At 41.1% G+C, this 15995-nt stretch overlaps 1 protein-coding gene across 1 annotated transcript; it reads right to left on the bottom strand.

Moving 5' to 3' along the window:
* Positions 1–353: 353 nt before the first annotated feature.
* On the bottom strand, positions 354–13856 carry plekho2 (pleckstrin homology domain containing, family O member 2). The gene is made up of 7 exons (XM_028401835.1): positions 13270–13856; positions 7012–7161; positions 6716–6838; positions 4762–4866; positions 4122–4220; positions 2472–2765; positions 354–2389 (listed from the first exon to the last, which is right to left on the bottom strand). The coding sequence occupies exons 1-7, from the start codon at positions 13282–13284 to the stop codon at positions 1133–1135; spliced, it is 2043 nt and encodes a 680-aa protein (XP_028257636.1). The 5' UTR covers positions 13285–13856; the 3' UTR covers positions 354–1132.
* Positions 13857–15995: the final 2139 nt, after the last annotated feature.

Here is a 15995-nt window from a genome sequence, read left to right as displayed (position 1 = left end):
GGACCGCGGCCCGCCATTTGGTGACCCCTGCTCTAGACCCTTCAGGTCCCCTGGCACTGGTCTTTTAAATATTCCCAGAGTCAAAGAAAAAGCCTGAGGAGCTGAGGGCAGCAACTAATGTGGACATTTTTAAAAACAAACTCAAGCCCTACCCTTTTAACGTTATAGAGATAAAATAAACATCTATTTTTATTGGGATTGTTATTATTACTAATATGTAATATTACGTATATAATATTTTATATGTGTGTGTGTGACAGCAATGAGCCATAACAATAGCTGAAGTTCATGAATTGTACAAAGCTTGGGTTGGATTATGGATACAGATGTATGGGACACACAAGAGACAGAAACTAGTTTCCCTTTGTTTATTTTTGCAGTAGCATTTTTTTCAAAGGTTTTAGTACAAAACTGTCTATCATTAGAAAATGTTTGTACACACTTTACAGGTAACAAACACTGGACACTGGACAGAAAGGGAATTGTAAGTGCGGGCTGCTCCAAGCACTTTGTTCTGAGCTATGTACAAAAATATACCACCAGTAAAAATCCTTCTACATGAAACAGAATACTCTTTCCTTTATTCTTAGGAGAAATGGAGGAATAAAAGGCCTGCACTGTGCAGAGGCAATGATAAACAGCATCTTCATCAGCAGCTTCAGCAACAGTTCAGTTTACCTCACAGAACAAAGGTCTGGCTCTCAAGTTCAGAAAGTATAATAACTATTATTTTGTATTAACACTTTTATGTTTGTTCTCAGTATATCAAAAGTACTAATTCATTAACAGTTTATTATTAATTCTCAAATGAGCTTTAAATTAACTAAAAACAATACAACCATAAGCATTAAAATTGATGCAGAGAAATTAGAAATAATTGCACATAGTTAATAATGAGCAAACAGTTGCACATGCATAACCATCAACATTGACTGCTAAACTCCGACCCTTATAGGTTTTTTTCAGTCTAAGCTGAAAAGAATCATATTGAGCTAAAAAAAGAGCATCCAGTACACAGTGGATATGAATGTGAGCATTAGCCCTTGTATACCAAATGACATCAATTCTAAACTGTACTCAAGCCAGTCCACATCCTGGCCTGTTTCAATCGATGTTCAGTTTAAAGTGACATTCACCAGCTCTTCCTGTTCCTTGACTTGTCTGCAAGTTTCAGTTTTTTGACTTCCCTGAGGACATGGTCAGCCTTTTTCAGCTTCTCCATGGCTTTAGCAAGCAGATCCTCCGGAAGGCCTTCTCCAGCATCTCTCCCGTGGGCCTGGGACACTCTGCTTAGAAGTTCACTTGTGTTTTCAATCTCCAGGGCCACTTGAGTCTCAAGCTTCATGACATCATCATTAGAAGACTCGGCCCTAGCTCTGCTAGGCTCTTTCACTTGAATAGAAACTTCAGGGGCAGAGAGCAGATCTCCAATAGAGGCAGACCTGGCCTTGGTTGAGGGCTTAAGAGGACTGGTGCGCTGTGAACAGTGGCTGGGAAGGATCTTGGGTTTCACCTTAGGCTTGGGAGCTGCCTGTGCTGGTCTTAGGTTAACAGAGATCTGACTGTCATTCTCACTGGTGTCCAGGACATCCAGTCCAGCATGGCTTCCCCTAAGTGCAGCAGTGGAAGCTGCCAGTGCATCTTCACTCCCAGAGCCTTCACTCTCATCATCTGAGTGCTGACCGCTGTCAACAGATTTCTCCTCTGCCTTCTTTTTTTTCTGGCAGAGCTGTGGGCTAAGGCTGAGGGTGTCAGTAGATGGGTCATTCAGGGAGACATCTACTGAGAGGACTTCACTGTTGGAGGTTGCCTCTTCACCTACAAGTGAACTGGCTGAGGTATCTGATACAGTAGAGTCTGGCTCCTCGTTAGGTTCACTAATAGTTGAAGAGTTTTCTGTGTTTGTGTCAGGGTTAAGAGGTTCCTCAGGAATATTCTTGGAGGTCAGGAAAGGACTATTTGTCAGTGGCTCTGTGGGTATTTGTGGCTTATTTTTGGATTCTTCTTCTACATTGAGACTCTTGGCTTCATTGTCACAAACAGACTGGTCCACCTCATCTGGTTCCTCAGCTGTTGTGTTTTTCCCCTTGCTACCGTCTTCTTCCTTCTCCTTACCCTCATCAGTGCCTTCAGCCTGTTGGTCTGTCTCCATAAGAGAATGGGACGACTTCTTGTCTTTAGATGGAGGAACAGGAGGCTGGGTGTTTGGCCTAGACTGGGAAACCTCTGCCCTGCTGGAGCTAGGCTTGTTGGGAGGAGTGGGTGGTGGTGGACCTGTCTTCTTCCTGGAATCAGGACTCATTTGAGGTGTTGTCTCTTCTGTGGCTTCTTCAACAGGTGAAGCATGGGGCTTACTATCTTTAGCAGGAGGCATGGGTGGCTGCAGGATCTTAAAAAACATGAAATTCAGATCAGTAAGCCATGTTATTAAACAAAGAAGCATACACAAAACATGTGGTCATTAAACAGACCTTTTTCTCTGAACCATTATTCTTGTCTGGCTCGTCCTCAGGTGATGAACTCGGTTTGGCCTCTTTGATAGGTGGCATGGGAGGTTTGATAATCTTTTTCTGGGGGCTATCTGCTGGCTTAGTGTGAGTCTCCTCTTCTGCTTGGCTGGTATTAGATGCAGGCATTGAGACTGCGACAGACTTTTGTGGCGTCTCAGTGCTATCAACATTCGAATTATAGGTCCCATTAGGCATTACAGCATCCTCGAGATCAAGATCCAAACGTAGGATACCATCAGATGACACACCGGCTACCTATAGGGCAAAAACAGTTTTAGGACTGAGGCAACAAACGCATTGTTTAGTAAAGATTTCCCTGAGTGGCTTCATCAGTTCTGCATTTTGGTGTAGATGCTTTTTAAATCTACAAAATAGTTTTTATTGCATTGTAGAGTACATGGAGCATCACCATCTGCCTAACTGATAACATTATTTCCAGTCATTGGGCCAAAGTTCCATGTTCCACTTGATAGAACTGTGAGCTGAGGCTCTTTGCGATTTTGAAACCAAAGTACTTCTTATTACATGAGCAGGTTTCTGTCATCACAGAGCTACAGGAAATAGCCAGGAAATAGCCAGGAAATAGCACCGTCGCCTCACAGCAAGAAAGTCCCTGGTTCGATTCTGGTCTATGAATGGATGGATGGATTAAATGTGTGATTAAGACAGAGAGAGCAGGGTATACACACTGTTTCACAAAGGTACTGCTCACATGTGACTCTCAGTGATCCAGATCATGTTATATCCAAGATCGAAAATCGAGGGAAACTGAGCTCATAGCATGGTGAACTGACGCCCCCGAGTGGTGAAACATCTTCTAAAAGAGCTTTTATCTTAGCCTAAATATTCTAGTAGTCTGAGTTGAAAAGTGAATAAAGCAAATTATTAGGGCAACTATAGAATGTACAGACTGAATATTTAGAAAAAATAACAAAACAACTCTTGTAATCTCACTTTTATTAGTGGACAGATGTATTGAAGCTACAGTGTGTATTTGACTGATGAGCTGTCTCCACAAAGAGTGTTTGTTGTGTTTAAAACTTCTGAACTTCTCAAATCTGACAAACAACCCCATACTAAAATCCATCCATCATCCAAACCCGCTTCATCCTGCAGTGCAGGGTCACGGGGGCTGGAGCCTATCCCAGCTATCTATGGGTGAGAGGCTAACCCCGGCACCACTGTGCTGCCTCCATAGTAAAATAAAAACAAAAATACACTTAAAACACTAAATACTGAAATTACTCATTTTAACTAATTATTTTTAAATTCTAATGGTTCTAAAAAATAATTAGAAATTAATTATTAGAAACTAGTAAAACATATACAAATATAATAATGTAAAAATCCAGTTAGTTATCCAATATAAGGGTAGGGGTTGGGATCATTCAGTGTTAAAAGAATATTTCTCCTGCCTCCTGAACAATAATCTTTACTCCTAATATCAAGACATTGACCACGTAAGGGCAATATCCACAACAATATCAACACCTGAATACATAAAACTGTATGTGAGATATAAAATACCAGAACATAACAAGAATTCTTTACTTTAGTGTATCCTTTGAGAAAATGGTGAGAACTGCATCATGCAAAGCCAAACAGACAAACCTCTTTCATGTGTATCCTGGTCGGCGGCCGTCGGTTTCGGTTCCCTTTTGGCCTTGTTCGAGTAACATGCTCCAAATTACTGCTGTCCTCAACCTTAACCTGTGAAAACATGAAGCCATTTCAGCTTTCAAAAGATGCATGTATAGGAAATCCCAGTAAAATTAAAAAATGTATGTATGTAAATTTATTATAGTGCATCTTCCTGTTGAATACTTTCCTGAAACAGCTTTTGAGACATGGCTGGAAAACACTAACATAAAGTTGTTGTTCTCTGTCGGTGAACAATGGTTGTTGTGCAAAGGATCTAGCATCAGTGTATTAGTCTGCTGAACAGGAACACTGTAGATTCAGCGTTACTATTTGAATGGTTTGAAGACAAAACTTTTGGAGATAATACAGCAACTGTCTGTGTGCTTGTAATATGATCAACCCTTTAAGAAAACATCAGTATTGTGTAGCATGAGTAGGAAACAATCACACACAGGATGTTTACAGTCAGCATCAGCATAATTAAAGAGCAGAAAAATAATCATGTTGGAGTGGCAGATATGCTATTGCCACAAACAATAGTATGAATGCACACAACTGGACTGAAGCCCTAACATTGTCAGCCTGAATCTAAAGTAAGGAAGAAATTTACCTCATCAAAGACTTTGTTCTTTGCCCGGCTGATGCCATCACTGAGGGCTTTAATCCACGCCTCCTTCTCCTCAGAATTCTGAGCCTGGAACTTGACATCATGGGCCTGTCGAAAAAACATTTCATGATCAAAAGACGTTTTTTTGTTTGAAGGTGGCAGAGCTGACACAGACAGTTGTAGGGCACAGTGCTGATGGACTTTCACAAAGTCTTGTTGGTTCAATTCTGCCATGCTGAGCCAGACCGGAACAGGGTTACCCGGGAGAAGGCAGACGGCAGCCAAGTAGCTGCCTATATCCTGGGCAGATCCCCCCTCACCTCATTTACACTACACAACCACATACAGACACATACGCAGATTCATGTCTCGAAGTTTAACAAACAGAGGAGTTATCATTAAATAATCATTTACAGATACATACATCTTTTTACTTCCTTTATATACCAACAAAGAAGCTCATAGAATCCAGAACACTTATTAAACTGTCTACATATGTAAATCCTGTCTTTGCCTTGGTAACGTACATCATCTGCTAGAGGGTACCATTGCTACAATACAAAACACATAATGTGTAGGCTTAACTGACAGCTCCTGATGTCAATAAAAACACGAGTGCACCCAGACAGAATATCTGCACACTCTGCAAGCCATGGAGTGGGCAGTAAGAGGTTTTAAATAACATAACCATTTCTGAAGACATTTCACTCCTCCCCCGGAGTGGCTTCATCCTGTCTCTGCCCAGCCCACACACACTTAATAATAGTTCACACTGCACCTCTGTGATGACAGAGGTGCAGGTTGTCTGCAAAAGTTTTTTAGGGTTCAGAACAGCCAAGAGCCACAGTGGGACATGACCTACAAATCCATAAAGTGGAACATGAAACTTGGCCCACTGGAAATGATGTCATCAGTTAGCCAGATGTTGATGCTCGATGTGCTCTGCAATGCAATGATGCCATCAACTGGAAATGTTTCTTAAAGTTTAATAGGAGAGCTGATACACCCAGAATGCAATGCAGTTACCATTACTTTGTGCTGCACTTCCCCATACCAACGGGTTTAGTACACCACCAACACAAAATACAACTAATCATCCTGACAGCAAATAGGAAATAAGTCATCGTTAACTTGGTTCATTGTGTGTGTGTGACACAGTGTCAGCTGATCTGATCTGTGGCTTTCTCTCACTTCTTCAGTGCTGCCAAAAAACCAGGAAGGAGGCAATGGAGCAGTAACAAAAACCATCAGAAACAGACATAAAATAGAAAACTGCTCAAACTTGTCACTAAACCTCACCAAGTTATGCTGGAACCAAATAACTGAAGAGGATCTGACAGAGCACCTTCAGAAAGAAAGGCTCGTCATCACACACTGTTTCATTATTTTGTTTAGTAAATGGACAAACACACTATGGGTTTCCATCGTGGGTGTTTCAGTCATTCAGTCTTTGCATGTGAACCACTCAGACGGTTTAGCAGAGGTTTTCAATAAAAACAGGTGGAATCTACAGTAAGAATTCAAACCACTCTTTGTCAAAAGATCATTTTTATGGTTATAGAAAACACTGATCAGTGTACAAAATCTTCCCCTTTCACTGTGCAGTATGCATTATTATTACTAGAATTTGGACAGGAAGTTTGCTTAGTATTTAACTTGGGGGAGGCCCTTTGCTCGTATGGAAATGACTGCAAAGGGCGGCTGATGGAAATGATACACACAGTATGGGACCAATTCATTCTTAGAACGCTCCTTATCTCTATTTTTAGCCAAAAACTCCATCATTTGACACAGATCTGTCAAACTATTTTGCAAACACATGCTTCAGGTATGCTACTGCAGCAGTACTCTAAAATGCTAAATAAAAGCTTTGGTCACAGTCCAATCTCCTGCTTAGTGGATCAGATCAGATCCTTTTAACATGTGATGATGCAGTTAACACTTTCACCAAGCTCACCTTATTTACTGACTTTGGTGATCGGATCAAAACCAGTCTGTGTTTCTTCTTGAAGGGGCTCTTCAGTTCATGACATTTATCATAGTTTTCGAGGTCAATTCTCTCCAAGCAGTTTTGCAAGTCCTGCAATAGAAAGTACATAGAAACTATCTGTTATTTCAATACAAAGACATGTATGTAGCTTTTTATCATCCTGCAGAAGATTATGTAACAATATTTTTCACGGTTTTATTACAATAAAGAATTACATAAAAACTATTACATTGACATGACTGAAGTGTGTGTATCAAGTGTACCTCATTCTCATACACCACCAACTCTGTCTTCTCTACATGGATGTAGCGGTCTTTATAGCTTGCCAACAGTTTCCCTTGGCCCTTCTTCACCCAGCCAGCTTTAGCCAGGAACTTTGGTTCTTTATGCTGGGCCAGCTCCTCTTTCACACCCTAAAATGACATAAAGGAAGGAAGTCGCACTTCAATACATACACCAGTACATAGAGTAGCAGAGTGCAGATAGGTCACTTTCACTTCATCATTGCACAACACATATGAATCACCCTTACCTTAATCCGTTCGAGAAAAAGACTCAAAAAATTCATTTAGTAGGTTCCAGCATACTAAACAAATCAACACCACAAAGAGGAATATACCTTTATATCTAGAATATATCTAGAATATAGCATGATCAGAGCACAGAGTACAATATACACGGGGAAGTTGAGTTTATGGAGTGTATGCAGTAAACAACTAGAGTTACAGTGAATGATTGAGTACAGTGTCAGCGACACAGTATCGAGAATCTGGCAGAGGGAAGTGCAAACAACCAGTTCCCCAATTCCCCAAGCAGAAGTTGTTGCTGCTTCTAACTCTGAGCGTCAGAATCAAAGCTCTGCTTCTACTGTGGTGTTACTGCAAAGAAGGCGTGGTGTTAGAGAAGGTAAGAGCAGCAACAAGAGTATGACTACAAACCAGCCAATCAAAGATGGTCTATAAATATATATATATATATATATATATATATATATATATATATATATATATATATATATATATATATATATATATATATATATATATATATATATATATATATATATAAATAAATACTGAATTTACTCATTTAATACCCGTTACATTTTAAATACTAGTGGTTCATGTCATTAACTGTTTGCTGTCTTCCTCTCTTTCTCTTTCTCTCTCTCTCTGCAGGTCTCTTTGCCTCCAGACCTGCATGCTGCAGTCCGGCCCCTGAATATTCCAATGCTTATGCCTACACCAGCCTCTGCTGCTCATCTTTGTTTTAATTACTATTAAACTACTATTATTATTTATTGACTGACGATATATAAATATTCACTATAATATAATCACTGTTTCAGCTTGCTTGACAACATCAACATATGTCATGTTTGTTCTCTGTAATGTATGTTTGTGCATGTTTGTTCCTCTCTCTCTCTCCATCATCCTCTCTGTCCTCTCTCTCTCTCTCTCCATCATTCTCTCTGTCCTCTCTCTCTCTCTCTCTCTCCATCATCCTCTCTGTCCTCTCTCTCTCTCTCTCTCTCTCTCTCTCTCCTTCATCCTCTCTGTTCTGTCTCCCTCTTCTTCTCCTCCTCTCCCCGGCCGACTGTCAGCAGGAAGGTTCTCCTTATGAGTCGGGTCCTGTTCAAGGTTTCTTCCTGTTAAAGGTTTTTCTTTGACACTGTTGCTCTTAAGGGGGTTCAGGCTCTGGGTCTCTGTGAAGAGCTTTGAGACAGTTTTACTGTAAAATGCACTATATAAATAGAATGTAATTTAATTTAATTTAAAGACAAAGTATGAGACTACTACTGTGCTCTAATGTAACAGCTGTGCATCCAAACTGCCCACAGCTTCTGGCCTCCATGCAATACACTAACTTTTAGATTAATCTTTTTCATCGTGACTAAAACACCACCAAGTGCAGGTGTCTACAAAAAACCCAGGCTTTGTTTCTACAGGAGGAACTTCTGCAGGATATCTTTTTTCTGTTTTGGGATTAGGTGGGAGGTCATCTAACTGTTTTTCCACTTTCACTGTGCAGCTGCAAAGAGAGGACACCAAGCAGTGAGGAAAGGCGTGCCAGACAGAAGGGAAAGAGAGTATGACAAGCCCTGTCTAAATAGAATGAGAGTGTAACTAATTCCTCCACAGAAAGACAAATCTGCCTTATATGCAGTCCAGAAAAACCTTAGTATGACCCCCACATGGCTGAACATTGGATTTAATGGTGCTAGGTGGAACACTTTACTGCACTGCTGACCAAACCCTTGCAACATGCTGTAGCTGCAGTGAGAGGTTTCCATTACTCAAGCCTCAGCTGACTACTATGATATCACATGGTAGGTTATGGGCCTCCAATTTCGGACTCACACAGGAAGTTTGTGCTACACTCATACACAGGTCTAACCAATCCTTTTACCTAAAACTGCCCACAGATGTGTGTCATTTTTAGACTTCTATCTGTGGTGCTGCGATAAGCTGTAAAGCTGTCCCACTGCAGAGAAAATGATGTGCAAGGGAAAATGATAAGGCAGCTATACAGTGACATTGCTAAGCCACAGCATCTCATGCAGACTAAAAGAGGAGTATTAGAAGAGAAACACTTTAGCAGACAGATGTTTCTGATTGATTTTTATCAGGGGCCAGCATTCAGGGATTCTCCCTCTGACCTATCAGGCTTAAACTCACCACAAGCCCCACTCACCCTTTACAAGTCGTGGTATAGAAGACTGAAGTTAGACCAACATGTTGTTTGGTTGGTATTATAATTATCAATTACAGTGATGATGATTGACATGTGATATGATTCCTAGGATGAAGGCAAAATGAATCATCCCTTTATTATTCTTCAGTCTCATATACTGTACCAGAGACATCCTCTCTCACATCTGAACAATAATTAAGTTGGGGCATCTAAAATCTCTGGGCTTAATATATCTAAACCCACTGAATCAAATGTGGGCTTCTCAAACTACTGTAGCTAGTATGGCAAGAAATAAGATCGTCCCATTTATAGCTCAACATACACCATTTGTAGCATTAACTTGACAAGACAGGGCGCTAGAAATCCAACAGGGTCCTACATTGAACATATAACAGACAAGATTACCTGCCATGGTTGACCATCCTGACTCTGAAGGTGTAGGTTTGTGCACATCACTGCAGTGCTTTCTGAACAGTAATTATATCTCTGCCACTGACTTGGTGATACATTGCCTGCGTGTCAGCCATCATTGCTTATGACTTGTGAATACTAAGCAAAAACTTACCAATAACATTCTGAAGGGACCCTTTTAAGGGTGGTCACCGCAACCTGCATGTACTCCTGCTTAAATGTTGCATTGTTAAGTAATTTCCTTCTCAGTAGAATGTCTTTGCTTAGCAACATGCTGAAATTGGACAAAATAACATTGTCTTACTCAAAAGGTACCCTCAGTAGTGTTCATTATTATGGCTTTCCCCCTAATCCTTTGTTAAGGTCATGGTTGTACTTCTTCAGCAACACTTCCTCTGAATAAATAGTTCCTTTAACAGGACTGTGCTCTGAGTTCTTCTGTTTGTGGTATCACAATAATAAACAAAAAAGCAGCTCAGCTCACAACCATAAAACATTAAGCCAAAACTAAACAGTTCACAGACAGTTCTTGCCCAGATGTACACAGGTGAAAAACTGTGTGGCCTCCTGGATCCAAAATGTACCCACAGATATATTCCTGTGACTACCCTATACCAGTGTGCCTTCTCACCACCTATGTCCTCACGCATGCAATCAGTACATCGAAAGCACGCTACACCCCAACACCAGACACACAGACGTTGTCTACAAACACACAGGTTTGATTATTTGTCTTGTAAACTCAGGGTTACATGACAATAACTTGTACACTCTGGATTGATTAGATTCAGAATTTTAAGTACTGTGTGTGTGTGTGTGTGTGTGTGTGTGTGTGTGTGTGTGTGTGTGTGTGTGTAAAAGGGCTGTACAGAAACGCCACTTTGAGTTTGGAGGGAGAGGAGGGGGAGGAGATATGCTGTTATCCACCCAGGATTTTGCTAAAGAGGACATATAATGGAAAGGTGGTTTCTTACTCATGGTACAACAAACACAACGTACAAAACATAAGAGGACAACAACTGTAAAAAGTATTATGCTGATCCCCAAGTTGTTCACTCACACCCTTATGGAATGTTTTTTTAAAGTTATATTTGTGTAATCCAGCTTGTTGAGTGACCCCTCAGATGTCCTGCTTTTCGAACTTGTCTGTCTTTAATGATCATATCTGCCGAGCCAATGAAGCATACAGTGGATTAAAGTAAAGTTAAATATACATTATAGGATAACTTAGTGGTTGTACATACTTTATTATACTTTAGTATAGTATAAAGTATAATATAGTCTATTACACGATGCTATACTATTTATACTTTCCGACCACTTACACACAAAAGCTTTCTTCTAAAGGAACATGTTGATTGTCTTTCCACTGTTGCGGGAACACACAGGCATTTATCATGAGGACCCTTTCTTTTTCATAAAGGCACTTTCACAGAAACTGCCAATAGTGGCCCAGTTAAATGAAGCACACACACACACACACACACACACCTATTGTGTGACAGAAGCCTTGATAACTGGGCGATCATGAGAGAGGGTTAATTGTTTTCTGCCTGATACATAATGTGGAAGTCTGTTTCCTCTTTGCTGAATGGGTCAGAGGCACGTCATACCATGCACTCTAGGTCAGAGGAATGGAAATAAAAGACTCACTCAGAGCTGAGGCAAATGATCATCAGAAAAGAGCCGAGTTGCTTTGTGTGGGAAGATAAAGAAGATAAGGCAGTAAAGGAGTGAGGAAGAGAAGACCTGACAAAATGACACTAAGTGATAAGTATGAAAAAGCCTCACACTGCTTCATCCACAATGATTGATCTCCTTACACACAACATCCAAACCCAAACTCATCATCTCTTCATCATCTCAAACTCATCTGTCTCTTTTTGAATCCTGTGTCTTCCTCTTGTCCTACAGTTTCAGATCCCAACCCATCAGCAAGCACTCTGGTAATCCCCACCTCCAATTACAGATTACAGAGTTTAAATCTAACACCTTCGTCACAAATACCCACGCTTTGGGTGGATTTCTCTGTGTGCAGTGTGCTTGTCATGTATTGTGTTTTACGGTGTTTAGTGCTATGATGATGTTCACATTTTATAATAAATGCCATTAGATCTGAGGGCTGACATTTTAGAAATGTAAAAAAAATGCAAACCAGTTTTCCAAAGCCTGCTGCAACATCAACTCAAATTCAAATGATTCACCCACTACTGCTGAATGCTAAAAATGATTAGAGGTGCAACCATAGACTCTTTCACCACACACCACACACAACAGCAAGCTGATGTTTTTGTTGTTCCTTTTTGAAAAAAACCTTCTGGCTGTAAGCATAAACCTGATCTGCTCATATGCTAAATTAGATACGTTCAACAGCTAAGCTCAGTTTCAGATGTATATCTCAGCGTTTGGTCCTTGACAGCACACTTGTTTATGGCATGATGCTTCATGGCTTGATGCCTCTCAGTGATCTCTGGGAAATGTTGCTGATGGCGCTGCATTTAATTAGAGGTGTATGTTATAGAAAGCTATTAGACTATGATCAGTGAATGAGTCTTTGGGTGGGGTGCCATGTGATAACATGTCTCTGTTCACTTCCTTTTAGTAAATTGGCTTCCTCAAAATGCCAAATAGTCACCAGACATGCAGTTCAGTATTGCATTCCCTATGAAGTAACAGTTGAATTTAGGCGATGTAATGATTTTAGGATCACAAGTGTTATTTTTTTCTCCACTCTTGGAGGCGTGTTGGATCAGTGGCCTACCACCACAGCAGTTTATGTTACAGATTAAAGTTATTAAGAACTTTTTTAGGTGTGCTCTGGGCTTATCACCATGAACTCTAAAGAAAAACAGATCGTCTCCGTAACTCTGCCCCACACAGTTCTCCTGCCAACATGAAGCAGCGTGTGTACACACAGGGCTGAAATCCAATTCACGTGCTAAATGGGGGATGTAATCAGATCTGAGGTCATTAGGGACTGATCATCATCTGAGATCATCATCTGAGTGTGTTAATGTTTGCATCCACACACCGCGCTGCACTAAAATGGACGTTGTTTGGATGGAGTCCTCTCAAGTGTCCCGTGTCATCTGAGCCCAAAGCTGATGCCACAGATTGAAAGGTGGGCAGGTGCTTCCAGCTCCACGGTGTTCACACTGCGGACCACAGCCCAGGATCGGTACGAGACCAGAACCTGAGCGTCTCATCTACGCCCTACGTCTACATGAACCTCGCTTCGACTTGACAATGTCACTTCTTCTGTGGGCCCAAACTTTGGTCGCGTCCTTCTAACATTTTACTCTCGATGTTTCAAACATGACAGAGCGCATCCCTTCAAATCTGCCCAAACTAAAGGACCACTGTTCACAAATCTGCTGCAACTGTCAGGAAAACAGACCGATGAAGCGACTACTCACATCTTCCATGATCATGGATCCTGGTCCGTTATGTGGCGCTAGACTAGCCCAGAATCACTCGACGTCGCCCTTATTCGCTGCAGAAACGCTTCAGTTGTCTCCTACGGGCCGGGAGCGGACACATGTCCTGCAGCACACGCAAATGAACGGAATAAGGAACTGTGCAGCGTATGACAGCGAGGGTCGCTTCGTTTTCCTCTTTTGCCTCAGAGAAAAAAAGTTCGAAGAAAAAAGTTTGGTTTCCGGTTGAAGTCCTTTACACCCTTCAATCGAAGAGTCTGTCGAGGAGGAGCAACTACAACAACTCCCCGCGACTGTGTGCGCGCCTGTCCAGGCATCCCGGCCCAAAACCCCCACACACACGGGCTTTGTGGCACTTTTGTCCCGTGTGTGTGTGTGTGGGGGGGTTTGTCGTCGTTCTACCTTTAAGCAGAAAGAGAAAGCAGTGAGAGCAGCTGCTGCATCTCTGAGGGTCTCTGAGGGTCTCATCAGAGCACAGGAAGCAGACACAGGGAGCAGGAGGAGGAGCAGGGAGGCATTCTCAGGACCACGTTCGACTTTTACCTCTCAGCTTTTACTTTATGAGGGACATGACTGATGTGCGTCCTCTCACTGCCGCACTCTGCGCTTCCTGTAGGTGTGGCTGCTCCTGAGTCTGACTGACTCGTTACCACAAACAGAATCCTGTCCTGGAGAGTCAAAGTAATGTAAACACTTTCTATATTATATAAATTATATAACTGAAAATCAACTGATTGATGTCTGTTTTAAAGAGATCAAGTAGCACATATTAGGAACATACAAATGTTTGTAACATATTTCAATCACTAGTAACTACCGAGCATCAGTTCAGTCAACCATGACTGTAATGCCACAAAACAACCAGCTGCACTGTGAACAAATACAAACATGGACATGTGTCATTCAGTACAGTAGGAGGGCCCAGGACATATGAAGGAATTAAACGTGTATGATAATGTCTGATCTGGCAACTAAGGTAGCAGGGGTACAGTGAGCAAAAGACCTTAATAATGGCACGCTATTGGTGAAACATGCTATGCAAGAGGAGAGACAACTGGGTAAAAAGCTAAAGGAAAAGTTTTGTCACACAGCTCACAATGCAAAGATGATGTCCAAGATGTAGGGGTAAGCACAGTGTGGAACATGTGGAGCAGGAGCCTAACCAAGATGCTGCAGACCAATGCCACAAAGGGTCAAGCAATGGGGATATGAGCGTGTCTAAAGACGTGGCTACATGAGCAGGAGTGAATAATAGTGGAGCTGAAGTTAATAAAATAAATCAGCTGGTAGCAGCAGTATGTTGTTTAAGACTAGTAGGACTAACATGGGAAGAAGTGAGGGAAAACCTTACCAATCAATCAACGTCAGCCATTGGTTAATATCAGTAATAGCCATATTATTACAATGGAATGATGGAGGTTTATTGGCCAGTAATTCAAACACTATTAAAGAGATGACTGTGGTGTGGAGGGTGTGCTATACTAACTGAACAGGGAGCACAGGGAGTATGAAAGCCTTGATAAGGGAGATGGTCAAGAGTTCACTGTGGTGGAATTGTGGGAGAGAAGGAAGGCTATAACCAAATCAACTACTATAACCCATAAAAGAGTAGAACTACGGTAAGTAGCTTACTGAAAGGTACAAGGACAGAGCAGACATGAAGTCATATGCTGTATGCTTTGTACTTCTTTACTGTAAATGTTACATATTTATACTTTACTTAAGTAAAAGTAATAGTCCATAGTTTGTCGTTACTCATTACATTTTATGAATATAGTTTTGCCAAATGTTGCCTAGATCAACACAAAGGGAGGGAAGGGATTTACTAGTAGTGACATGTGTAGAGGCAGAAGTATTACCAGGAGCTATATCTGCATTCTTTATCACAATAGCACCACCTAGATATATTGCATGAGTACTTTTAACACATTAAGTAGCCTTCATTTAAAAGTAACTATAACTTTCACTTAAGTATGATTGTTGAAGTAGCACTTCGGCTGTTACATAAGTATATATTTTTCTGGGTAACTGTACTTTTACTTAAGTACCTAGCTTCAGTACTTCCTCCACCACTGAGTATAGAAAGGGTCATGCATACACACAAATAGGAATGCCACAGAAGACTTACCGGTAATAGAATGAGGGGGATTTGATGCTAGTTGAATAAGAATTAACAAAACAGTGACAGAGTCGGCAAATACATGATACTATTACATTCTTTGGCTGGGGTTAGTAGGTGGAAGGTCAGGTCAGCAAACGCACAGGGCGATCACTACCCAGTATCATGCACACAGAGAAAATGCATCTTTGGGAAGCAGAGTAGGAGCAGTGGCATCCATACCCAGGAGTAGCAACAGCACAAATAAGACTGGTACAGTGGGTTTCATCCAGAAATTTGTCTCCAGTAGGAGAAAAAACAGCAATATGACATGATGTGGAAAGAGGGATAATAAGCACAAGGTGGGGGTTGTATGAACAATTTTGAATTGGATAACTCCAAATTAAAAAAAAACATGGATTGGATCAGAGTTATTAAATAATAAACAGTGTTAAGTCCACTACTTTTCATAATATATATAATAAATGATACCAGCTGACACCGGTAGGACACCGTTTGCAGATGATGGAGCAAGAAGCTGTAGGTATGTTAGTGGAGTGGTGTTGTAAGTAAAAAAGCGAGTGGAGAAGATAGCAGTGTTGGTTGT

The sequence above is a fragment of the Parambassis ranga genome, chromosome 3 (assembly GCF_900634625.1).
Source record: "Parambassis ranga chromosome 3, fParRan2.1, whole genome shotgun sequence".
NCBI lineage: Eukaryota > Metazoa > Chordata > Actinopteri > Ambassidae > Parambassis > Parambassis ranga.
The sequence above is the reverse complement of the archived record's forward strand: the minus strand, read 5'-3'. Positions and strand labels throughout refer to the sequence as shown.

Excerpts from the sequence above, each read along its gene's own strand:
- plekho2 (XM_028401835.1), bottom strand. Across the intron at positions 4,221-4,761 it reads AGAACAAAGTCTTTGATGAG|GTTAAGGTTGAGGACAGCAG; the intron begins GTAAATTTCTTC and ends ATGTTTTCACAG. Across the intron at positions 2,766-4,121 it reads CCAGGATACACATGAAAGAG|GTAGCCGGTGTGTCATCTGA; the intron begins GTTTGTCTGTTT and ends TTTGCCCTATAG.